General features: G+C 36.7%; 2 protein-coding genes across 5 annotated transcripts in view; one reads left to right on the top strand and one right to left on the bottom strand.

Moving 5' to 3' along the window:
• LOC124168588 (carbonic anhydrase-like) overlaps window positions 1-8,702 on the top strand; it is a 43,732-nt gene extending 35,030 nt beyond the window's left edge. For 2 of the 3 annotated variants that reach the window (XM_046546892.1, XM_046546894.1), the window contains 7 exons: window positions 1,567-1,632; window positions 1,769-1,816; window positions 2,719-2,892; window positions 3,748-3,892; window positions 6,839-6,944; window positions 7,133-7,360; window positions 8,503-8,702. In XM_046546892.1, the coding sequence (XP_046402848.1) occupies window positions 1,567-1,632; window positions 1,769-1,816; window positions 2,719-2,892; window positions 3,748-3,892; window positions 6,839-6,944; window positions 7,133-7,360; window positions 8,503-8,607 (872 nt within the window). In that variant the 3' untranslated portion in view covers window positions 8,608-8,702. The remainder of the gene's footprint in view (window positions 1-1,566; window positions 1,633-1,768; window positions 1,817-2,718; window positions 2,893-3,747; window positions 3,893-6,838; window positions 6,945-7,132; window positions 7,361-8,502) is intronic. The other variant, XM_046546893.1, reaches the window with a different exon arrangement.
• On the bottom strand, window positions 971-27,313 carry LOC124168640 (mitochondrial GTPase 1). Of its 2 annotated transcripts, none has more exons than XM_046546908.1 (9): window positions 27,050-27,313; window positions 26,678-26,742; window positions 19,269-19,463; window positions 15,503-15,650; window positions 15,262-15,420; window positions 14,758-14,839; window positions 14,487-14,593; window positions 12,927-13,064; window positions 971-1,596 (listed from the first exon to the last, which is right to left on the bottom strand). In XM_046546908.1, exons 1-8 carry the CDS (start codon window positions 27,147-27,149, stop codon window positions 12,943-12,945), a joined length of 978 nt encoding a protein of 325 aa, XP_046402864.1. In that variant the 5' UTR covers window positions 27,150-27,313; the 3' UTR covers window positions 971-1,596; window positions 12,927-12,942. The 2 variants fall into 2 exon arrangements, with proteins under 2 accessions (XP_046402864.1, XP_046402854.1); XM_046546898.1 differs by having other exon boundaries at window positions 12,941-13,064.

Here is a 27,313-nt window from a genome sequence, read left to right as displayed (position 1 = left end):
CAAAGGATATGAAAAAGATTGTACCTATCACTAAAACTCCTCTATAGTGAACCTCCATACATCAAATTGCCCAAATTTTGGTCCCCTCCATTACGATGTAAAGAGGTTTTACTGTAATTGTTAGGGTGTAGTCAAATCACCCAAACAAAGCACAACTTATTTTTTTAATGCTAAAATAGATAAATGGCTGGTCCTAATAATCCTTACCACTCAACTATTGAGGTAGCTAGCAGGGTAATGTGAATAAGTACGTATGCATGAGTGCACCAGAAGAGTTTTCTTGAACTACTGACACCATAAGTTTAGTTTTCAAGAAAGAATTGAACTAATCAGATATTACCTCACCACCATATGTCACTGCAAGTATCCATTTAACTTGAAGTACCCAGGTTTCTGTTAGTAATTCAAATATTCAGTTCAAATGGCATTCAGTGAGTATTTTGTTTTTATGTATTGTGCAGCCGCCTATGAATGAAGTGAAGCGGTTCTTCTTGTGGCCTTGCGAAGTCATGGCGTGTTCATTTTATCCCGTGTAGTTTTAACGAAGAAAGCTACCGAAGTTTGACAGTTTCTGGGATGTGGTTAGAATGTTCTCGCTGTTAATCCTTTGCAGCAGAAGACATCTTCAGCATAGAATTCACCATTATTAAGCGATCAAATATTGGACACCACAACAGTAGGAAAGGTTGAATTAAGTAGTCATCCATGCACGTGGTAACTCATCCACATACATATTTCATTGGTAAATAGATTCCCAAAGTAAAAAAGATCAGGCATCCACAACAAGGAAAGGTTGAGTCAACTGAATGAATTGCAATATCATATAGTGCAAGATCACTTTTCCTCAAAATAATGCTTCATATTAGTACTGAAATATAAGTAAAAGATCATTAACACCTTCCTATTCAGGAATAAAATGCCAAATGTCTCCATAAGCGATCAAACGTATTGCAAAAAAGTGAGTGGCACAAACATTTTGAACTAGTATGTATTTTTGATAAATGCACCGACAGCATAGTAACAGATCTTTGACACATATGTATTCGCCAAGAACAAAATTTGTTATCTAATGGTCAGAGCTTGATTAACAGCAGGAATTGTTTGAAGGTTGGCTTAAGCAAGACCTCTAAAGGCATAGCAAACAATACCTCTTTAACGATAAGCAGTTTCCAATCTGGATACATAAATATTCATATTCCAAAAATTTCACAAAATATGATGGGGTCAATTAGTGCAAATTATGGTAAAATTTAGTAAGGTTTATTCAAACATAATGCTGCCCAAACACAGCATTTGCAAAAGTTACTTGATAGCATATGGAAACCATAATTAGGGTGGTATGACCGCATTTATTGCTAAATGGACTAAAGATAAAAAATTCATAAAAATACCAGCAAAATGATCCAACATTTGAATAAATGGCTAACAAACTTCACACACCAGTATTTACATTGGGCAAGCCCATTGCAGGTTACGAAGTCTTTCCCATTTTGGTACTTTCCTCAGCTGAAATTGTGAATCTATGATAATGCCACCACTAATGAGGATTTTGTCACTCTGTTCCAGCCCCTTCAGCAGCCCTGGGTTTGCCAGTATCTGAAAAACAGAAAGAAGGTTCATCTTGCGTTAATGGTAAACATTGTACGTTACTATTTTCTTCTAAATTAAGAATGCAACATGATCTGTATGCAAGGACAAATGCATCAAAAATTTTCTTGCCTTTCCCTAAAACATTGCTCATGCCTCTTTCATGATTCTTTTTTTCTAGAAAAAGGGACTTCTTCAAACTCAGGATTTGGATATGGTCCAACAAATGGTGAGTGAATGATAAAAATTAATGCTGAAGCAAAACTGAACTATATCTACAATTTTCATTAATCGAGAGCTGGGGTTCCATTTTTCTAGTCACACAACATTTCTTCAGTAGTAATTTAGCGTGATATTCCAAAATTATTGACATATTTCAGCTTAGAAACCCATGTCTGACATATCTATTCTCATTGCCAAAGTTAAACTATTTAATTTTTTTGGTTGTCATTAATATGCAAAGAAGTGCTTTTCAGCACTAAAAATAGACACAAAAAAGAGCTAAATTTGGCTATAATAATGATACATTGCCTAATGTTCCAAGTATTACTCTGAGTATTTATAAAATTCTGAAGCACACACAATTATAATCAAACTTCAAGTCATTTGTTTTGAAGCTTTTTGAGGTTGATATAGCTCAATAATTTTCAGAGACAGGAGATTATATTTTCTGAGAATAGAAATGGAGAAGCCTGGCTTTCTTTTACTGAAATTGACAGTTGTTGGGATTTGGGAATGTGAACTGCTCAAAGACGATCAACTTAATTATTTACTCATAATCAGGTACTTTATTGAGAAAAATTTGAAACAACCCAGAAATATAAAGGGGTAGAGTGTTTTTTGAAGTTAGCAATGCAGCATGAAAAGAAACAAGATCTTATGCATTTTGGTACTGAAATTTGAAACATTGTTTAGATGGCAGGGCATCTTTTACACAAGTATCTCACTTATTTAGGACAGTATTTCACAGAAAACCATTATTGACTGTCGAGCATGGCAAAAAATTTATGTAGTATAAAAAATTTCACCAGTTGTATGTGTTGCAAATAAAAAAACCTAAATTTCACATGGAATTTAGGAGCAGTAAGTTAATGAAAAATTGTAATTCTTGATGCATGATTTCATTTTCAGGACCTGACACATGGGCACAAAACTACCCCACATGCGGAGGAGACCGCCAGTCACCAATCAACATTAACTTAAACACAGTGAAGCTTCCTCCACCTGGAGTCGAGGATGCCCCTTTCTTCAAATACTATGATGCACCCCCCTTGCAGCTGACCGTGGCCAACTCAGGACACTCAAGTAAATTTTCGGAACATATTTATTTCTAATACACTTCATCCACATTAATCACAAAAACACAAAAAGAAATAAGCATGAAACAAAGCCACTATCATCAAGTGCCACCTATTCGTAGGTTAGTTCATTGCAGCTATACATTGCCCTATCAGCCAACCATTTCCCCTTCTTGCATGACTTCTTTTTTACAACAAATAATACAAAAATAAATAACAATACAACATTTGGTCAATTAATGACAGCAATTTATCATTTTGACTCTTTTTGAATGACAAAAAACAATACTTCAGGTGATTTTTGAGAACAATAAAGTTTATCAGGATTCAAATATGTAGTGTTAAGTCTACATATTTAACAAATTGATTCCATAAAATTAACCAATTTTGGAGGGCCACTTTGTGCGCCAACACATGAATTCGACTTTGACCCTCTCCCCCTGTGACCATCGGCTATACTCTTCTCAGAGCTTATTTCTCCTTGAGTAATGGAGACATCTGTGTATAACTGTTTTCTGTGTTCTAGCGAGAGCACATAAATCAACAACTAAGCATCCTTAGCACCATCTCTCCATCCTTGCGAAGAATCCTTGGTCCCTTCAGTCCCACAAAGGATTTTTTTTTGTTTTATGTATACATATGTGTATAAGAAGTGAGTTTGGGAATTTCAGTTAAGAGGCTGCGGTTTGCTCCCTGCTGCAAAACTCTCCCCTTCCCATTAACCAACAAAGTGATTAATTTTTTCAGGTTGGATGAGTATTGGGAGATATTATACTGCTAGTATTTAAATTCATGTTGCGTGTCTGTTGGTTTACAATTTAACCAGGTCACGGAATGAATCACATCAAAACTTCTCTTCCAGTCAAACTCACAGGGAACTGGAGCAAAGAGAGGAGGCCAAGGGTGTCAGGGTTTGTTTTGCCTGGGGAGTACGCGTTGGCTGAGATCCACTTCCATTGGGGAGCTGATGATGAGGAGGGGAGTGAACACCTGCTGCAAGGTGACTGGTACGTAGCACTGCTCTTTACCTGCCTATTCTATCACTTATGCATGCTATGATTTTCACCACACAAACTGAATCGCCATTGCTGGAATAATAACATGCAATTTACCACTAAAAAAAACACTTTGGATCAACTCAGGTTTCAATGCAAACACATCATCTTAAGGGTACACATGGTGGGATGTGCAATTGATATAACAGAATTTCCAGTGAGTAGCAATTAAAAAATTACCTGAGATTTCCAGGTTTTCCAGGAGAGTTCTTTGATCTTCAAGGAGATATTTTGTACTAATTATATGAATTTTTGGGTACAAATTGCTCATGTTATATAAATTACAGCCCATATGAATACTTGCCACGTTAATGCAACTTGTGTAACATCATGAGATGATAGAAACTCAACTAAGCATGGAAGTAACCCAATTTGGTTGATATACTTTGAACCTTCTACACATTCTATTAAACTTCAGCCCATATATTATCACACAAGGAAAAAATAGCAAATGAATAGTCACACCACACTGATCTTTACAGATAATCCCTTGGCAGACACTCTTTACTGTTTACTACACTAGACATCTTCAAGCTGAAATGTTCTTATCATGGCAGTGAATACAGCACCAAGAAATACCCTACGAGGGCCATCCAGAAAGTAAGTTACGTTTTGGTGTGTAGATCGCTAGAGGCACTTTTTGACAAATGTGGCTACATTTTAAAAAGAAGGGAATCTTCTGAATAGAATGAGAGGGAGATAGGCTCAGTAGCCTTGAAAACAGAGTCACAGTAACTCGTTGAAATGGAGTCCTGGACGTCGCGTCCCGCCACCTCGGTGCCTGTTCCGTCTCGAGTTGTTGTGCGCGGAGTGATTCAATTTCTTCATGCCCGTGGTTTCAAATCGGTTGAAATTCATCAACAGCTTGTTCCTGTGTATGGAGATGGTGTAATGAGTGAATCAATGGTGAGGAGATGGGTTCGTGAATTTAAGGCGGGAAGACATTCACTTGAGGCCGAAAGTGGAAGAGGCAGACCCTCAGTAGTCACGGACGAACTTGTGGAAAAAGTCGACAGTGCTGAACGCGAAGATCGCCGTTCCACTGTGGACGAACTCCATGAGTGTTTCCCTGAGATCTCACGATCCATCATTCATGAGATTGTCTCGGAAAAACTCGATTTTCGAAAAGTTTGCGCCCGACGGGTTCCGAGAGAGCTGATGCCCGAACACAAGTCACAACGAGTGGCTGCAGCTCGTGAATTTTTGGGCCGCTACAGAATGGAAGGGGATCCTTTTCTCAAGTCCATAGTCACTGGAGATGAAACCTGGGTGTCGCACTATACCCCATAGAACAAAAGACAATCCATGCAGTGGAAACACACCACCTCCCCAAGTGCGAAAAAATTCAAAGTTGTCAAGTCCACCAGGAAGATCCCAGAAGAAGTCCTCTGTTTTCTGGGACCAAAAAGGGATCCTCCTGATTGATTTCTTGCCTCAAGGAGAAACAATTAACGCCTCCCGGTATTGTGAGACTCTGAAGAAGCTTCGTCGGGCAATCCAAAACAAGAGAAGAGGAATGCTGACCTCTGGTGTGTGCCTTCTCCACGACAACGCAAGGCCTCACGTCGCTCGATCCACTACGGAACTTTTGGATCAGTTCGGTTGGGATGTTCTGACCCATCCACCTTACAGTCCCGACTTGGCCCCTTCAGACTTTCATCTGTTCACCAAAATGAAGGAGGGATTAGCTGGAGAACGTTTCACAAGTGACGAGGAAGTGAAAGAAGCAATCACCAACTGGACCAAGGTGGTGGCGGGAAGCTTCTATGAGGAGGGGATTTCAAAGCTGATTTCTCGGTATACGAAGTGTATTGAGGTCTCTGAAGATTATGTGGAAAAATAATACATATTGTCAAAAACATTTCCTGCAAGTTTGAATTTTTTTCAATAAAAACTCGATTTAAAAAAGAAAAACGTAACTTACTTTCTGGATGGCCCTCGTAGATGGAAAATGCAGTGACTTGGAAGCTCCAACTAAAGTCCAGTAAACAAACATTTTTGATCTCTAGTTTCCAAATATGAGTAGTACGTGGATCAATGAAGGATATCAAATATGCAACTAACCTCACAGAAAATTGTTTTGATGGAGAGTTATAGGAAGAGAAGCTTCCATCATAGGGTATTTAAAATTTATGGAAAAATTAGAAAAAAAATCTTTAAAAAAAAACATTTTATTTAATGCTTTGTTTTGAGCGAGTTACTAGAATTCCACTTATTGAGCCAGTTATCCATAGACACTGCATATTCCACACCCTTGGTGGTGCCTGAGTAAAGTCCTCGCCTGCCAAACCAAAGGTCGCAGGTCTGAGTCCTGCCTCGGTAGGTTGCTCCTATCCACAGCATGGTTGTGAGTGATAGTCATTGCTACATGTTATTTCCACCAATGGAAAAAAAGGCCTTAAAAAAGCTGTTTTTGGGGCAATGAAAATAAATTAAAATTAGAAAAATATGCCCCAAAACCAATTTTTCCACTACACACGACGAATCCTCCTCGATGAGTTTTCCATGAATTTTTCCAGAAGGCCCAAAGTTCCGGAGTATCCCAGCTTTTCAAATTTAGTTGACACCCTGATATACAGATACATATTTTGGTGGAAAGAGTGGGGTAGGTGAGGGAAGAGAGAGGAGGAGGAAGGATGAAGAAATGTCACCTCCTTCTTCAGTCTTTCCTATCTCCTTCCCTTTCTCTATTTACTCATTTCTGCTACTCCTCCCTCCAAAATGAGTTAACATTAGCTGAGCTTAAAACCTAGAAGTAGCACTAAAACCTTGGTCAAATTAAAAACCTAATTTTGTACAAAATTACACCCTATTATTCCAACAGAGGCAAATTCCACTTTGCCTCGATAGAATCTTAGGATTTTAACATAAAAGATTTGGGTTCATAATTTTTTTCAGCTACCCACTAGAAATGCATGCAGTCCACTATAAACTGGCCTATGGATCTATTGATGAAGCAAGGAAGAACAATGATGGACTGGCAGTTGTGAGCTACCTATTCAAGGTATAATTTTTCATTTTCTAAGCATAATTATCTAATATAATTTTAAAAACATCAAGCTTAGAAAAATTGTGAAATGAATGACTAAAAAGATAGCAGGAAGAGCACACATCATCTTTTAGAATTTTTCTAATTATGTTAAAGAATGTCATGAGAGAACTATGCTAAAGAATAGCATTGCTCATTCACAGGTACAAGGACAGAGAAATCCAGGTCTACAAAAAGTCATCGAAGCCGCAAAGCAAGTCATAGATCCAGCATCGCCAGGAGTGTCAATAACCCCATTCACCATCAACAAATTAGCACCTCCGTTCACAAGAAATTATGCCTCGTACCTTGGATCCTTGACTACACCTCCCTGCAGTGAAATTGTGACATGGATTGTGAACCTTGAGCCACAATTTGTCTCCCCTGATCAGGTAATACCCCTTCAGATATTTTTACTGGTATATGCAAGAATGGTTCATTAGGGTGATTACAAAATCACAAAGCATGAAAATGTTATCAGGCTCCCTGTGATCTTGGTCCAAATATGGACAAAATCAAGGCACAATGTTTTTGTACCAAATTGACCCACGCTTTGAGACTGCGCTTCAGCTTGATTCAAAAAAATATAAAAAAAAGGATTTTTCTAGCAAAGCACGCGTGTTTGCCTACTTTACAGGGAAATGCCAGTTGGGTGGCCTAGTTCTCCACTCACAAGATGATTTCTTGTGGCTTCAATTCTGCCTTAGTCAATTCAGAAAGTGCAGGATAGGGGGGCATTTCTACTGCCATGCCGATCGCTCTTTGTCATTGGCAGTAGTAATTCTGGGCAAAGAGATAATGGGAACAGCAATAAATACCCTCACATCCCCAAATAATTATGTACTTTATTTTCTATCTATGATGAAAATAGGCCTAATTTCACTCTCAGTTTTCAAAGAATTTTATCACACTTCATACAATGATCAGCCACAAAGTTAAAAAAAAAAACTGCTTTTGATTTTCATCTTTGGTTAGGGTGTTGCCCTTGAAGACCCTGTAAAGCAGGCAAACTACTATTTCACTATTAATTCTTCCTCTGACAAACTCCCTCATCAAAATGAGACTTAATAATGGTTATATTGAAGCTGAAACAGAGTAGTAACATCCTGCCAGAAGTAATTCCACCCAACAGATCATCATGCCCCTGTCAATTTGGCAGAAACGTGTTTTACCACATCAATCTATTTATTTCATAAGCCAAGGTGCAACCTCTAAACGTGATCCAATTGAAACCAAATATTTTGCCCTTTACTTTGGATTGGATCAGTGTCAAGATCGCATAAAGCCTGATAATATTTCCATGCCAATTGTCAGTGATTTTTAAAATAAATTTAATGCTTCATGCATCAAATTACAAAAGGAATGACACACAATTGGGCAATCATTAAATTAAATGAGCTACGAACTTTATGAGTTAAATGAGGAAAGATTTTGAAAACCCTTAAAATATATGAAAGATATCTGCAGGGGAATGAGGGGTACATTAACTTCATTTATCAGAATAACCTCTTCTTAAAGACTCTTTTCTTTGCAGCTGGCAAAACTTCGTAAATTGAAGACACATGATGGAACAAAGATGCTTTTCAATTTCCGTCCAGTGCAACCGCTGAATGGTAGAGAGATAAAATTTGTGCCTTGAAACATGACCACGGATGCCTTAATGACTGACTCTGACAATGTAATGTAAAAAATATTAAATAAAGAATATATTTAAAAGGCATAAAATTACATGTACTACAATGTTTTATTTTAAAAGCTGGAAGTACCTAAGCTAATTGCCTAAACACCTACACTGCCTATAAAAATATTACTTGTCTTCTGCCCAGAATTAACCTTCGGAGAGATATCTTAAAAAGTTGTATACATTCATATATGTATATACATAGTTAAAAAACTCTTTTTAGGATAACTAAATTAAACTATAGCTAACAGCTTATCCAATTACACATTCAATGACTTCAACAACAATTCATCCTAAGTATGTAATTGAATTCATAGCTATTTTCATTGATGAAATTCAGCATTAGATCTGCTACATTATGCCATTGATTTCAACAGTAATATTTTCAACAATTTTGATGAAAAAATAGTTAACCTAATAAAGAAAAAAGAAAGTGGAAACTCAGGGTATGCTAGTCCTATTCCCCCGAAAAATGTTTAGCCATAGAAAATAGATATGCCATGGTAATACCAAAGCTTCCAACTAAACAGGCCCAGAATAAACTTGGTGCTCCTATTAAATGGGTATACGAATATTCATCAGTCACCAGAGAGTCCATCCCCATGGCTAAAGATACCTCCATGGAGTTGACGATTGTGAATTTAGACCAAGAAGCTACCTTCGATAAGGGCAATATGAACAGTTATGGAAAATCCTTAGAGATATAAATTTTGAAAAAATATTCATGCCCACCAGCAGCTATGCTCATAGCCACCAAGTGCATCCATCAGATCGTGGATGGTGGGTTGACTTCTAGATACATATAAAGGGTAGCTGCTATATATAATAGAAGCTCGTTTACTCATCAAATAAGTGACCAAGCACAAAAAGCAGGTATTTGGTGGATCAAAATCATGCATTATATTTACAAAACTAGCCTCTTCCTGACTAAATGATATACATAAAAAAGAGCCTAAGGGCAAGAGAAAAAGTAGAACATTGTGCGAAAACAAGCTGGGGTTCAAATGACCCCCAGCTGTCCCTCTAGGGATTATTCGTGCTGTCTCTCCCCATCATTAGCACGGATAATCAAGAGTGCACTGTATCTTCCATTTTCAATTTCTGTTCCAAACTCTGTTTATAAAAAAATCACATGCACCCCTTGGCTTCTCACCCCCTCAATTGATATGCAAAAACATGCTGATAGTAAAAAATGAAAATAATAACTGATAAGAAAAAACTGCTGAAAAATAATGAAGTGATGAAAATTAACAATTAATTTTATGATGACCATATCCAAAAATAATTTAACCCTCATATGGATTATCTGCGCCTTAGCGGCGCTCGTGGTTTTAAAAGTGGTGTAAAAAATTTCCATTCCGATGGATCATTTTGAAATTTTCAGTAGTCTATTTTTTCCGCCTTCTTTGTCTACGTACAAAATTTTGTTGGCATAGTGTTGATAGTTTACATTTTATTGGCCTCTAATGGAAAAAATTACGTCGTTGGATTTTCGGCGCCTCTGCGGCGCTCAGTATTTCCTCGTCGCTACGTCGTTGACTGCACTCCCAATGTTAATGTCAAAGCATTTATGTTTCGTATGAAATGCTATAATATATTTATTATCATATTATTTATATTTCTAAACATTATAAACAAAATGAAATTGTTAAACAAAAGGAAAATATTACCATACCAATTTTGCTATCTATTAAAGCTAAGAATCAAAATATTTGCCTCGTTATGATGCTCATTGACAAAACTTCATCTTTTTACAAGAATTATTCATAAAAACTCATGGCTAGTCAAAGTTGTTTTCTCATGGGCCGCCGACTTAGTTTTGCTTGGGCCGAGAATTTCCTCATCGCTACGTCAGGGTCTGCACTCTCAACGCTAATGTCAAAGCAATTATGTTTCATATGAAATGCTCTAATCTATTTATAATTCTATTATTTAATTTTTTAACTTATAAACCAAGTGAAATTGTTTAACAAAAGGAAAATATTACAATACCAATTGTGCTATCTCTTTTAGCTAAGAATCATTATGTTTGCCTCGCTATAATGTTCATTGACTAAACTTCATCTTTTCGCAAGAGTTATTCATAGAAACTCATGGCTAGCCAAGGTTGTTTTTCCATGGCTTCCGACTTAGTTTTGCTTGGGCACCTTCTCCGCTCCGCATCCACGTACCTGCCGTGGTGATAGTCAGCTTTGGGTAAATCCTAGAGTGACTCTGTTTAGAATTACTCCAAGCAGCAATTCTAAGAAAAATTTAACACAATGCATTATCCGAATTCGTAGAATAATGCTTCCTCACCGTTATGTGAATATTTCTCTCTGAATGGGTAACTAACTTGCCAGGAGATTCATAAGTTTCACTGACTACCGTGGAGAACACATCGCACAGTTATTGTTATATGTCTTGTACCTTCCATTCGAAAAAAAATCCCTTTGCGGCGACGATAGTCTATACAAAATTGCTGGCGTTTATATAGCTACTGATGACGTGACAGTTTACCATTGAGGTGAAATCAAGATAACTACCCAACTTATTGTGTGATAGAAAATAATTTCTCTTTCCTGACGATGAGTTTAGACTTTACATGGTAAAAATCGTTTCAGTAAAAGACAATTTACCGTGAGGTGAAAATTTGTGAACATATTTCTCGTTTCTTTGTTTACTGAAATGCACAGATGTTTTGTGCATTGGGGGTGTTACTAACGTAAAGGGGTGAGTGAGAAGGAGAAAGGAGAAGGAATGCCAGGAGGTTGTTTTGAGGTGAAGGGGTGGTGTTGTGTCGACTGCCAAGGATCGGGGAATACCCAGATCGTTAGGACAGGTAGGAGTAGAAAATCCTTATCGCGAAAAAGGTTGGGAGTGCAAGGAGGCAATTAGATACAAAAGCCTGCTTTTTCTTCATCCTTCCAACGCTGCATGAAGGACAGGGAACAAAAGCCTTGTCAAAACGCCCCGCGGTGGCCCTCCCTTCATTCCAAGAAGGTCCAGCTCGGGTGGGTCATTAGGGTGGAGAGAAGTTCAATCAAGTTTTGTGGGAGGGGGGAAGAAGGTGGTGAATGACGAATAAGGGAGCTTAGTGGGAAGGTATGGACTGTCTCAATGCTTGGGTCAGTGAAACGCTAAGAAAGGAAACGGAAAGAAAATGTAAGGGAAGTCCTTCCAAAGTGAAGGTATTTTTGTCACCCCAGAGCATTCTTTCATCAGTTTCTCACGCAGAGCTGGACGAAAAAAAAGGCAGCTGCTCCTTCTCCCCTACCACCAATAACACATACTTCTAAGAATTTATTTTTTTTGGACTTCCCACCAATCCAGGAGTAAAACCTAATCTTATGCACTCCCACGCAAAACATTTACCCGTCCATATCTAAGGAAACCTTTCCCTTGGGCTACACGTCCCCAGTGGGGGAATGGGGCTCCGTGGTAGGAAAAGAGTACCGACTCTTCTAGCTCCATCTCCAAAGAAGCGTTGGGTTCTTTGACACGCCACTTATCATTCCATATTATTTATATTTCAAAACCCATAAGACTTGATTTTTTTTAATTTCAGGACATTAGCTCCCAGAATATTCGTAAGATTTGTCTTGATCGCCAGAATCTTGTAAAAATCACAAAAGTAACACTCGTCTCTTCTCACTTTACCTACATCTGTTCCATTATTAACGTTTAATAACTTATCCTTCTATATACACTGCAAAGATATAACATATGGGTGGACGCAGTGAAGCAAAATTATGTCATATGGGCATAAACGAATTTTATTCGGTCATCATTTTTAGCATTTAGATACATAAAATTATAAACAATATAAACATTAAAAAGCGGAGTTTGTCGAGCTCTGCATATCAGAAAAATATTTCAAACAACAATTACACACGAAATTAAAACTTTCACTCAAAAATAACAAACAAAGGGAACTGAAATAAAGAGCATTACGGCAAGAAATGGAAAAGAATGCAGCGTTCAAGATTTTTTGTTATAACTTCAACAATAAGGGTTTAAATCTAGCAAAATACGGTAAGAAATAAAGATAATAGATGTATTTACCATTATCAATCAAAAAACTTGTAAATTCACGCTTACTTTGAAAGATAATAGCAAAAAATGACGCGGCGCCGCTGCGGCGCCGAGAATCCAACGACGTAACTAATTTTGTAAATCCATATGAGGGTTAAACAAGTGAAGAAAATTACCTACCAATCTAGCTTACTATAAAAAAAGGCCACTCATACCAAAAAAAATTGGTAATATTGACAAATTAAACTAACAGGGGTTCTTACAGCAGATAATTTACCTTCACAGCTCAACTGCATCAGAATGAATAGGATCCAAAATTATCTTCCCTAATCTTCCTTCCCTAAATTCTCTTATTAAGAACACAGCTGCAGATGTCACATTTGGCTTCTTCACCAGTGAACCTAGAAAGAGGGAATTATCAATTTCATTTACTAAACATACTTAAAGCTTTTAATTTACAATTAAAAAAGTGTACATCTCCAAACAAAGTGCACAATTACTTAGAATATGAGAAAAAGAACAAGCAAACATGTCCAAATGAATGAGAATGGTAAGTAAATATGTATCCTATGGCTGATTAACCTCACTGCCCATAATACTTAACTACTTAACTCAAACTAAGCCCAAAGGCAGTAAATTTGCAGTCCAAAATAAAGTAATGGCACCACAAAAATGCAATAGTTGATCCTGAAATCCGCATTAAATTCATCCTGCTTTAAAATGCATTTCAGCACAATTATGAAGATGCATTGGTAACAAATAGAACAACTTTCCATAAGGTCTGGTGTGGCTTATTCTAAGTGGCTAACCCAGAACATCACAAAGAAATAATTTATGCTCTGCTCTTTGGAATGGATAGTAAGCTAACACAGGATTATAATGAGTTTATGAGTCAGAAGGAAACTTCTAAATCAAAACTGGTCCATTTGTTGTTTTATAAGCTATAATTTCGCTCCCTACTTAATGAGGGTGATGTAGTAACATTGTTGTCAGAAGCAATTTCTCCATCCTCTTCTATGGTATCACTCAAAGATTCTGATTATCCAGAAAAATTCTCGTTTCTGCCATCAAAGTTAAATAAAATATCGAGAATATGTTCACCCAGAATTATTTTTCTCTTCTCAGCTCTGGATAAGCTATGACATTAGTATCAGAGGCTTATTGTAATTTGTCAAACAAGCTTTCGTGGCCATTGCAGGTTGGATCACAAGGGGATGAATAAAATATTGGAAATGTAAATAGTGTTAAGAAGTGTCAATACTGCTAATGTTTTATTCATTAGAGTATGATGCAACCTGCAATGGCCACAAAAGCTTGCTTGATAAAGTACAAAACGCAACTACTCCCATAAGCCCCCGATACTAATGAATCTCGTGGCAATTAAAGCCTATATTTCAAGTTAAGCTGTGAAAATGATGAAATTATAAAATAAAATGCACAGGCCAAAACATGGAAGAGGACAGATATCAAGGTGGTTTACCGGTGCAAGTTAATACAACTACCGGGAAAAATATCAGAGCAAATTGAGATGATTATGAATAGAGAGGCAGCAAGAGTATGGAATGCAACCACTAATAAGAATGGGGGACTAGTTTAGCTCAGAAGGGAATGTTACCAATTGTTCTATTCATCAAAGAAAGTTTGGACTATAAAGAAAAAAAGCATTGCTCCTGTACAATTTTTTTCTGCAGTGACCGTATTGGTACCTTGTGCACTAACATTTCCTGCAGCTGAAGGATTAATTAAGATAGCATGGAAATTATGTGCAAGAGATTGATACAAATTCCACATTTTCATGACAGAAAGAAAATGATGAAACTGACCATCAAATTGCTTCACTGTTTGGAATTTGTTCATTTTGATGGCACCTTTCACGAGGACCATGCTGATATCATCACATGGCCCATCCAATCCCATCAGATCAACATATCTGTGAAATAAATCATGACATAAAATTATGAAAACCATAAAATGCTCTAAGATTTCATCCTCAACATCCTAATTGAATTAATTTTCATTCAATTTGATTGGACTAAATATTTAATCATAAGATAAAACTTAAATCATACACATTGATATGCATCTAAATCCAACCTGAAGTTTTGCTGATTGTTCAGTGTGTACAGCAAATAATCAGCAATCACTTCTTCACCAACTAAATGATCTTGAAGACAAGCTGCGAAAAATCCCAGAAAAAACAGATCAGTTTCAAGAATACTTCTCTACATGCATTAATAATAATAATATTTATTGTTCTTGGACAAATTGTCCATTAAGAACATAAAATGAATATTACAAACAAAAGAGATCACAAAATAAACTTGTACAAAATATATCAAATATTTCTGAATGGAATTCTATGAGTTAGTACCATCAAAACAGCAGAGAATTCATATCAGCGTTGTTGAGACTTTTAATTTGCACACATTTTAGTTCCAAATAGACTCAGCTAAAATGAATTGTGAAAAATGGTAACGAAGCAGATAGAATGCAAATTTGCAGTGAAATTATTCCAGGAATCAAGGCATAATGATGAGATATTAATGAGTCAACCAATATGAACATACACGTATTCAAAGGAGTAGCCGTAACACATACCACACAATGCAAGTTTTAGACCAGCTTCCACATTCTTTATGGTTGGCTGCAGAACACCTGGAGTATCAAGCAAATAGACTTTGGGCTCTTCACTAACTTTAATTCGGTTCTGAACACTTCTTGTCACACCAGCAACACCTCCAACCCTAGCAGCAGAAGCTAAAAAAATGCAAGAATTAAAACAAAATATCAAAAGATATCACAGTTTAAATAAAAAAGCAATATAATGGTGTAAACAAACCTTTTTTGAGATGCCTGTTGCGAAGCCAGTTAATTAAAGATGACTTTCCAACATTAGGAACACCTATCACCAAGACATTATATTCTCTCTCCTCAGATCTGTTATAGCGATTTGATGAGGATATAAGATCAGTAGCCTCAGGAATCACCTTTTGATTAGAGAAAATGTAAAGTCACCAAGCAATAAGAGCATTTAACATACAATGTATAAAGAAACAACAATTAAGCTAAAATAATGCATGAATACACCCAAAAAACTGTAGAATAAAGAGGAACAAAACAGAGACACAAAATAAAGGGTGGTACTCCACCCAGGATGTTTCCACCACACCATTTCTATTCAAATTATCATTTAACTACCTTCATTAATGCAAAGACAAAACTTTATTGTTTCAAGTCTACGCACTAGTGAGCAAGACTGATAAAGTTAAAGATAGATTTCATGAAACTAAAAGTCATCATGGAACATAAAAAATGGACATAATATAATTTTAAAATATTCGCAATGAATGTTTAACCACCCTAATTTCCAAAAATAACTTCAGCACAGAGAGTACAGTTAAAAGATTATGGCACTAGCACTTAAACTTTTTTTTGGTCCTGGCAAGTATATTTTGAGAAACTGCAGGGAGAGATGGGTGTGGGTGACCTATCTCTTTGGGACTCCATTGAGATCCATTGCACTCACTACCAACCACTTCGTACTTGTCTCCATCAAATAAGCACTAGTAAACAACTTAAACCTAATCCTCTTAGTTTGGCGCCACAATGCACCCTACCTACTCCTTGAGACCTAGATTAGAAAGGAAATTTTGCCTCCCTTCCAAATAAGCCCCCACAGCATGACCGGATATGAGGAAGGGTCTTGGCGGGAGGATTTCGCGACAGTGGACAATAAGGATAAAGTGGTACTGAGGATATTAGAGAGAAGAATAGAGAAAGGGACTATCAATTACTTGGGCGAAGATCAGTTTTGATTTAGAAAAGGTAAGTGAAGATGCAGTTGCGGTAATGAGGTCGCTGGTGAAGAGGAACCTAGACTATAATCAGGTTGTGCTTGTCTTCTTCGTGGATTTTGAAAAAGTATTTCATAGAGTGGACTGGACAAAATTATGGATATTTTCAAGAAAATAGGCGTCAATTGGCCTATACAATGGGAAGGGCAAGCTTTGGCCGAGTAGTAAGGCAAGACTGTTTACTTTCTCCATTGCTTTCTGGAGTATATGCTGAGGTGATGGCAAGAGAAGCGTGGGATGAGTTGGGTACTGGAGTAAAAGTGGGAGGAATGATGTAAAATCAGTAAGGTTCATGGACGATCAGGCGTTGGTTAGCCAGTCAGCGAGAGGGCTGAAGGCTATAGTGGATGCATTAGACAAGAGATGCGATGAATATGGCTAGAGGATTACTCACAAGAAGACTAAAGTCATAATTAAGTTAACCAAATTTCTATGAAATTTAAATGTATCCACGCGACGTTTTACTCCCTTCGAAATAAATGTTACCCACAATTTATTAAAACTATTAATAATGTGTTAGTGCAATCATAATTAAACTACTTGATAACCTGCTGATGAGGGGTATTAAAATTCAAGCAGTTGGATGCTGATTCTCCAACAAGCAATAGACCGATTGCTACAAAATATAATTTGAACCGTTCTTCCCTATAAATTTGTAGATTTACAGTTCTCCCTTTACGTCACCATTACCTTTTCAAAGTATCCAAAATTTTCTACCCCATAAGTGGATATAAACCTTAAGAAGAACCTGAAACCAATGTATTAAACTTAAGACCAACAAAAATTTATATTTTGCCGACGCCAAATTTTACCGTTCAAACGCTCATTTGTCTATGTAAGACAAAATTATTTTCTTGATGGTCAGAAAGTATATGAGAATCAAATAGTTTAACATCTTTTTTTAAAGATTAAATAAATGGTAACTTAATGAAGAAAATCCAAATAAAATCATTTGTTAATAGTGCGTTTAATGCTCAATATATTTTTTGCACGACAGGTTGAAATTTAATAAAAAAATTGCTATTTTTTCAAGTATTTATTATGTTTTGTATCTGGTCTATTACTAATTTTTTCAATTCGTATTGTCATTTGTCTTGAGGTATCCTACAGGGAAGGCCTAAATGGGATTCCTACGTTATCCTTATTTATTTGAAATGTAAAATGTGCTTTTAATGATGATTCCACGGATAAATAAAAATAAATTGGTTAATTATTTATGCGGTTTGTAAAGATTCACGAGCTACGATTGAGACACAAGATAAAAGTAGGTGGACAAGAACGGAGAAAGTGAAGCGGACGGAGACGAGGAGGAACGACGAAGTGTAGGACATAGTACGAGAGGAGAGAAATTTGTGTTACAGGAGGGCATGTTTGGTAAACAAGAGTTAGGAAGGAAATAAGAGATTTGATGGAAAGGAATTTCATAGTGAATTGAAGAGTAAATCCATGAATGGAGGAAGTACAGCCAGAATGTTTCGTAAATACTCATTACAAACCTACCTTAATCGGTAGGTTACTTTAGTAATAATACATAAATTTTGACACATATTTTTGTACGAATTATTTTTATGAAAATTGTAAAAGTGCCTAAAATACCATAACACGCGTCTTCGTCATCCCTATCGTCCAGTTGCAGCCTCCACGTAGAAGAAATTTCCTCCCGAGATTCTCCACTTGATGATTACTGTGAAATCCGGGAAGGAAATATTTATCTGAAGCAAAGATCACAAGTTTTTTATGAAATCCAGGGGAAACAGAATATTTCACGAAAGGGGCATTGTATATTTTTCTTTTGTACTCCATGTGGATTTATTTAAGAAAAAAATTAGAGGGACAAGGCTTTATGGGAAAACCTCATGGCGGAGAAGTTAAAAACATTTTACCTCCTTCCAGAAATATTTAAATTGGAAAAAGTGGGAAATTAATTTTTTATGCATCGGGAGTAACGTTTTTCATTGAAAACGAAATCTCTAAGATATTTTGATGGGTTGAAACACCATGAAGAACAAACGATATTCTCAAAAATGAGAAGGAATAATGAAATTGTACCTTTCAATTCTTACTTGCCTGATTATATCGCTACTACAGGAGATTGCTTTAATTAGTAACCAAATCAATTTTTTTTAAATATTTGAATACTTCCGGGTTTTTAGAGACGAAATCTCACTAATCTCTGTGCTCTACACTTCCGTAAATAATATCCATTTCCCAATCTCGAAGACCGCCGTGTTGCCTTGAGATATGTCTACTTCCATGCGGCGGAGAGACGAAGCACGGTGACACTCGGCTACCTAGGTGTTCAACAGTCACAAACCCAATTCCCAAGTTGGCAAGAGGGTTCCCAAAATTTCAGTCATCTAAACCCCATCCCCTCCACATCGCCTTCCCTTCCTTCCCTAAACACTGCCCCCTATGTGCCCTCCCTCGAGTCGAAGGCCACTTACTAGTCAGCTAGGCTTGCTAGCCACTAGACTGAGTTTTTGAGGGGTGGGGGGAAGGATCCAAATCTCGAAAGTGCCCGATGTACCCGGCAGCCTTAAGGTTTTTGTTTTTGGGGAAGAGGGGGTGGGGCAGTCCTTACTTTCCCAGGCCCATTGGTGATATGCAACACCTATCAGAGGTAATGCGTCTGAGGCCTAATAGGCATAGACAAATGGCTTTAAGATATTCATCAATCGTTGAGATATTTTTAAAATTTGTTTATCATCAATTATGTAAATAATAGTTTTAAAACCAGGCATGCCACCTTACCTTCTTTAACTCAGGGCATTGCTGATCTTTGCAGTTAGAAAAGAAGACTGATGAGATACCTAGCTTCTTTAGTTTCTCTCTTATTGTGCCTTGATCCTTTCTCTCAATCAAATCCTTTTTATTCAACACCAGAATATGTGGCCTCACACCACAAATCTTGTGCTGAAAGTCTGGGTTTCTTCCTGTTATAGGCACCCAAAATCTTAAGGAAAACACATTAAAATAATAAAAGTAAAATAATTGATCATAAAAATCTAAATCTCTACCATCTTTCGTGCCAGCAAGAGAAAATATATTGCTTAGGCATGAGCATCATTAACAGCCCTGCAAGAAGCCTCACATTCACACATGATGAATTTTGTTGAATTTAAATGATATGACTGTATTCAAATGTTCTAATTTTTTATCTACTGTTTTAAAATTTGATTTCTTCCTTGACAATCCTCCTCCTCCCCTTCCCATTAACCTTGTTACCACCTGACTTTCTATCTGCCTCCCCCCCCCCCCCCCCCAGCTTTTACACTTTGTGTTTTGACCCTCCAATCCAACCAACAATGCCCAACTCCTCTTTTAGTTCCCCCCTCTTCCTTCCCTCACACTATTGTTGGGTATATAAAGCTGGACGTTGTACGCTATTGCTCTGTTAGTCTTGATAATGACGGTGTAAACGTCAAAATTAGTTGACAGTTAAAAGTTTGTGGAATAGTACTGCATTTTGTTTCACCATGAACTTCACACATGATACTTCAGCTGAACGATACATGTAGTTAATTCTCAATTATTTGGCTCCCCATCATCTGGTTTGCAGATTATCCATCACTAGGAAATTATGGATGTAGTGGAATCATTCCATCATGAAAGATTCCATAAAAGATTCATGAAAGATTCACAAACGCTTGCTTCTAAGTGAATCTCTCTGGCCCGAGAATGTGGCTTTCAGGCCATTCCATTTCCCTCGAAACCGCTCCTCCCAAGGTGAAGTTTCGTCGAGGGTCAATATCCCAAAAGTTGCCGATGTTGCCTTCGACATCACGGATGTTAGCACCGAGCCTACGGTCAATTCACAATCAGTTGACGCCACTCCTACCCAGGTAAATCGTAAGTCAAGTGATACTGTAGGTATCCAAACCGGAATGGTTACACGGAGACAAACAAACTCTACGGGAAAAGACTCCACGAACTTGTGACTATATTTTCAAAATGTTCAATGTTTAAACAACAAATTATGTGACGTAGAAATTTTGCTCAAAAGTGATTTGATTAACGTTGATGTACTCTGTTTTGCCCAACACTGGTACAACAGCTGTGATATAATGTCCATAAATTTTCCAGGCTACACTCTTGGTAATTATTCTTGCAGGAGTGTGTACAAAAATGGTGGGACTTGTATTTTCCTCAAAAATGGTATTAACTTCAAACCCATTGACTTAACTGACCTTGTGCAAATTGAAAAAGACTTTGAGTTTTCAATTATCAAACTGTTGAAATCTAAGATATTTATTGTGTGTCTATACAGATCTCCAAATGGTAATTTTAATACCTTTATTGATTACCTAACAATACTACTGGAAGAACTTTTAAAAAATGGGAGTTCTATCATTATATGTGGAGATCTCAATGCTAACTTCCTGCAAGAGCATTGTGGTAAAGTTTTACAAATTAAATCAGTTTTGGATTCATTTCAAGTTAGGGCCTTATTAAGCGAACCTACCAGAGTTACAAAAACAAGTGTGACCATTATTGATCAAATAATGACTAACCTAAGTAAAGATAAATGTAGTGCTTCAATTTTCAACACCGGCTTTTCTGATCATAAAGGTGTTTTAGTTAGCGCAAGTTTAAATGAAACTTTAAACCAAACCTCATCCTTTGTGCATAAAAGGCACTTTCATACAAACCAAATGCAGTTGCTGGCTTTTGATCTGGAAAATGAAGCATGGGAGGATGTTTATGCAGCGAACACATTTGATGAAAAAATGTATGCTTTTATGAGCAAACTCAAATTTTATTTTGAAACTAACTTCCCTGTCACGAAATGTAAAATTTCAAACTCAAAAAAAGTTAAGAATACTTGGCTTACAAACGATATCATAAACATGAGTCGTTATAAAAGGGAACTGTTTGAGCTTGCCAAATCATCTGACAATAATATACTCAAAACTGATTATAAAATCTTTAATAAATTTTTTAAAGAAACTGTTAGGAAAGCCAAATCTGCATGCAATGATCAATTCATTGCCAGCTCTAAGAATACCTCTAAAGCAGCTTGGCAAGTCATAAAAAGGGAAACATGCAGTAAAACTAATGTTTCAAACTTAGAACTCACTTTAAGGGGCAATGTTCTAACAAGTCCTAATGAAATTGCAGAGGCTTTTAACAACTATTTTGTGGAAACTCCAGGAGAAATAATTTCAGCAATTAAAAAAAATAATTACTCTAGCAGAGCTGATGTCACCCAAAGAGTTTTACACTCAATTTTCTTATACCCTGTAACTAATGATGAAATTATTGGCATAGCTCATACCTTAAAAAATAAGTATTCCTCAGGAGTCGATGATATACCGGACAAAATAATAAAATTTGCCATACCTTTTATGAGCAAACCTTTAATATATCTTTGTAACCTATCTTTAACTGATGGAATTTTTCCAAACTGCCTCAAACTAAGTAAAGTCATACCACTTCATAAAAAAGGAAAAGTAAATGATGTAGAAAACTTTAGGCCAATAAGTTTGCTACCAGGAATCTCAAAAGTATTTGAAAGGATAATGTTTAACCGTGTAGTGAAATACTTGGAAACAAACTCTATACTTTCCAAGCATCAACATGGTTTTAGAAAAGGTAGTTCAACAACTAAAGCCCTTCACGAATTCGTCACCAAAACACTTACTGCAATTGATACAAACAATTTGCCAATAGGGGTATTCTTTGATCTCACAAAGGCTTTTGATATTGTCAACCATGAAGTCCTTCTGGAAAAACTAAATAAATATGGGATTTCGGGCATAGCTAATAAATGGTTTCATTCGTATCTACAGGAAAGATTTCAGCTGGTTGAAATTTCTCATTTTGATTCATCGGCAAACCTAAAGCTAAATTTTCAGTCTGCCAAAAGAGCAATGAAATCTGGCGTCCCTCAGGGCTCGATACTCGGGCCCCTACTTTTTTTGTTGTATATAAACGACTTACCAAGTTGTGTCCCAGAAGCTGAAACTGTTTTATTTGCAGACGACACTAGTGTATTAATTCAAGGGACTACTCCAGAGTCATTACAATACAAAATAAATTGTACCATGAAATCTTTTCAAAATTGGTTACATGATAATCTGTTGGCCATAAATGTCCAAAAATCTGTGTGCCTAAATTTTAGCAAAGAACAGTGTACATCAGTACAACTTAACGATGTTGACCTCTTATTTGCAGACAATGTAAAATTCCTTGGTGTTGTATTCGAGCCATCCTTAAAATGGTCCTCACACATCAATTCAATAATACCCAAGCTAAGTAAATCTCTGTATCAGCTTAGATATCTTCGCCTTAGCGTAAGCTTTAATATTCTGAAGATGATATATTTTTCTAACTTCCAATCCATACTGGCATATGGCCTCATTTTATGGGGCAGTTCCTGCCACAGTGCAAAAATTTTTAAATTGCAAAAGCAGGCCATAAGGACTCTCTTCAACCTATCTTATAGAGAGTCCTGTAGACCTTATTTTAGTAAGGCCAGTATAATGCCCCTACCCTCCTTGTATATTTTTGAACTCATTCTGTTTGTTAAAAATAACATGAATTTATATGAGTTAAACTGCAACATTCACCAGCATCATACCAGGTCAAACCTAGATATCCACATCAAAACTAGATCTACCACACTAAATACTGAGGGTCCATACCACAAAGGAGCAAAACTCCACAATTCACTCCCACAAAATATTAAAAAAATCAACAATTTTTTTAAATTCAAAACTGAGCTAAAAAATTTTTTAATACAAAAACCTTTATATTCTACTGATGAATTTTATGCTGTATGTAAAGAAAAACTTAAATGAGTTATGTTGTATGTAAGGAAAACTTAAATGTAAATTAATGTATTAAATATTGTCCTGATGTATCTTTAATTGTCATTTGCATACACACTGTGTTCTATTGCCATTGTTTGTTTGTGTTTTATCCTTTATGTAATGTAACTTGACGAAGCTATGCAATTGTATTGCCTTCAGCGAATAAATTATTATTATTATTATTATTATTCCTAGCAGGCTCCATTTACAGATCTCAATCCACTTCAGTGCTTCCATGTTGATACATCATCGTCAAATGACACACTTGACAGTGATGTAACATTGAAACGCACCAGGACTTACAAAATTTTTTAAGAGGAAACTTCAAAAGACCATTAGATGACCAAAAAGATGACCAAAAGGCAATAAAATGACCATCAGTGATGCTTGTGATCAACACAATTTAGATCACTACATTTATCATAGCATTTCCTCGACTTCCACCATGTCATAGAGGGTATGGGCAGGTTTTCTTCAGAATAGAACATTGTAATTAGATGATGATAGAATGAGAAATGAGTTAACAATGAACTCACCAATTAGTTACATACATCCTCCACACACTGCTCCAAGGATATGAGGAAATCATGCTCACAAGAAAAGAAAAATGTGCCCAGGTTAAGGGCCACAATTGAATGATTTGACTCTCATTTGAATTAACATGATATTCATATAAAATTAATAAACGAAACGCCATTTTGCAGCAGAATGAGCATTTACATAGCATAAAAAAAGATCCTAAAACATCATCATCATCATCATCACTGGTCAACAATCCTAGGATTGGTTTGACGCAGCTCTCCACTCAGCTAATCTTTTCACACCTACGTATTTCTTCTCTTTCACATCTCTCTATACTTGTCCATATATTTTGTTCGAGGTCTTCCTTTTCCATTCTTGTCTTCCACTTGTCCTTCGACGATTGCCTTCATCAGGCCATCATGTCTCAAGATGTGGCCTATAAGGTTGTTCCGTCTTCTTATTAAGGTTTTCATGAGGCTTCTCTTCTCTCCTACCCTTCTTACGACTTCCTCGTTACTAACTCGGTCGATCCATTTGATTTTCATCATTCTTCTGTAGCACCACATTTCAAAGGCCTCTATCCTTGCTTTCTCCGCTGCGCTCATTGTCCATGCCTCACTTCCGTATAGGAGCATACTCCAGATGTAGGTTCTTATAAATTGTTTCTTTACTTCCATATTTAAGTTTCCCACTGTAAGCAGGTTCCTCTTTTGGTGGAATGCTCTCTTCGCCTGGGCTATTCTGCTGATAATTTCTTTCTTGCTTCTCCCGTCACTAGTTATCTTGCTTCCCAAATAACAGAATTCATCCACCTCTATCAGTTTTTGCCTTCCTATTTTAATGTTGGTCTTGACTTCTTCTCTTCTGCTGCATACTAAGATCTTGGTTTTCTTCGTGCTTATTTTCAGTTGATATCTACTAATTACCCTACCCATATTAACCAGAATATTTTTCAAATCCTTCTCTGTTTCTGCTATAACGGCTATGTCATCGGCAAATCTTAGCATGCTAATTTTTTCTCCATGGATATTCACTCCCAATTCCTTTTCTTTGATTTCATTAATGGCTTTTTCAATGTAAATGTTGAAAAATACAGGTGACAATGTACAGCCTTGTCGCACTCCTTTCCTAATTCTTGCTTCTTCACAGCTGGGCACTGATTTTATCACGGCTACTTGGTTTTTGTATAAACTGTGGATGGTTCTTCTGTCATTATAAAGAACCCCAATTTCCTTTAGGATTCCAAGCATTGTGCTCCAATCCACGTTGTCAAATGCTTTCTCTAAGTCCACAAACGCAACAAATGTTGGCTTGTTCTTTTCCATTCTCTTCTCTATGAGCAGTCTTAGGGCCAATATTGCTTCCCTTGTGCCTTTGTTTTTTCTGAATCCAAATTGGTCCTCATCCAAGTACTCTTCTGCTTTTCGTTCTATTCTTCTATAGATGATCCTTGTCAGTATCTTTGACGCATGTGTAGTAAGGCTTATGGTCCTAAAATCTTCGCACTTCTCCGCTCTTTTCTTCTTAGGAATAGGGATTATAATGTTCCTCTCGAAATCCTTTGGTATCTCACCTGTCGTATACATTTCACTAATGATTTTGTATAGCTGGTTCAACGTCTTCTCTCCTGAATTTTTAATTAGTTCTGCAGGAATGTCATCAATGCCAGACGCTTTATTTATCCTGAGGTCCCTTACAGCCGCATCAAATTCCGATCTTAAAATTGGGGCTCCCATGTCATCGGCATCCACTTCCATCTCGTTTTCGATAGCATTCGTTCTGACTTCCTTTGTACAAATCTTCCAGATATTCCTTCCATCTCTTCCCTTTTTCTTCGTTCTCAATCAATAGTTCTCCATTTTTGTCCCTAAGGGTATTACATCTTATGCCCCTTAAAGTGGTTCCCCACTATCGTATAAGCGGCCTCTACTTTTCCATGTTTAAGATTGTTCTGCACGTCTTCACAAATGCTTTTCATCCACGTTTCTCTAGCCTTCCACGCTTTACGACATATTTCGTTCCTTATTCTCTTGTAACGATTCTGTCCTTCCTCTGTTTTCGCAGCCTTGTATTTTCTTCTTTCTTCGATGAGATCTAATACTTCCTGCGTGATCCATGGTTTTTTCATACCAACTCTTCTTTTACCAAGAACTTCCTCAGCTGCCGCCTGCAGACCACTTCTAATGGTTTACCAACTCTCTTCCATTGATTTGTTGGTCATATCCTCCCCTATTTTATTTTCTACAGCCTCTTTAAAAGCCAGTTGATGCTGAACCTCCCTCAATTTTTCAACCTGCCATATGTTTTTCACGGCTATCTTCAACTTTTTAAATTTAAGGTGGCATTTCATCATAACTAAGTTATGGTCACTATCGATATCTGCCCCTGGATAACTTTTGCAGTCCTTCACCTGGTTCCTGAATCTAAAACAACTCATTTAAATAAATGGGATGGAACTTTCTTGAACAAGAATTGAAACCGTGTGATGAAATGCTTTGTACTATATCTTGAAACTCTATTCATCTACAATGATTCCCTTTGTTCTAAATAGCATAGCAAGAGACTGAGTTGAACAAGTCAATGCTCTTGAAATTGGGGCTGAATTGAAACCATTGTCTTTTTACAAGTGGCTCGTCAGAACTACATTAACCTCCACTGAAATCAACTAGAAATAGTTTCGATTTAAACCATATTTCCTTTAAGTTTCAACACAAACTATGAAAGAATAAGATTTCAATTATCAACACACAAGATTTCATCAAGGCACTTACAACAAAAATTCCAACACTAGAGTCCTACTAAGTAATAACAAATTCTTAAGGATACTCGAGCATCGTGAACTTCAATTACGCAATCCACCGTCTTCAGAAGCTGCTGCATTTTCCTCATCCCTATAAAATAATAAAAATTACCAAAGGTCGCATAGGTTCCATTGATTGTAGTTAGAAAGTTTTCCTTCTACGGCAGCAGAATTTTATTAATAGCAAGCTGATACTTTCATTGATCTATCTTAATGAAAGATGATGAAATAAAATTGAAAAATCTCCAAAGCAAATTTAGACGATGCTTTTAGCTGAGTCGTCCATGATTTGATAAACAAATAGAGAAGTAATAAATACACCAATTAAAAATTTAAACAACAGTATCAGAAAAAACTCACATGATTTTATCGGTAATAAAATACCTTCACGCACTTACCTTTTCCCATGTGACCAGGAAACCACCGAAGAACATCTTTGTTTACAATTTTGAATGACTGCCGAAACTTCTGAGTTATATTCGCAGCAGGAGATGCCATGATGGGAAAGCATTAATATCGTTTCTGAGTCCGTATAATTACTATCTGTTGAAATAATCCACCAATACTGACATCGTATGCCTCCAAAATTATTACTTGATTCAAATTACAAGTCGGACCAAATTTCACCAGTACATGCCGGGCCCATGGGCACAGAGGGCACA

Source organism: Ischnura elegans, chromosome 1, assembly GCF_921293095.1.
Source record: "Ischnura elegans chromosome 1, ioIscEleg1.1, whole genome shotgun sequence".
NCBI lineage: Eukaryota > Metazoa > Arthropoda > Insecta > Odonata > Coenagrionidae > Ischnura > Ischnura elegans.
The sequence above is the reverse complement of the archived record's forward strand: the minus strand, read 5'-3'. Positions and strand labels throughout refer to the sequence as shown.

Bases quoted from the DNA above. Each gene is read 5' to 3' on its own strand.
- LOC124168640 (XM_046546908.1), bottom strand. From the start codon at position 27,149: ATGGCATCTCCTGCTGCGAATATAACTCAGAAGTTTCGGCAGTCATTC. The intron at 15,651-19,268 runs GTAAGGTGGCAT...TCTAATCAAAAG, and splicing joins AATGCCCTGAGTTAAAGAAG to GTGATTCCTGAGGCTACTGA. The intron at 14,840-15,261 runs GTATGTGTTACG...GATTTTTCGCAG, and splicing joins TCTAAAACTTGCATTGTGTG to CTTGTCTTCAAGATCATTTA.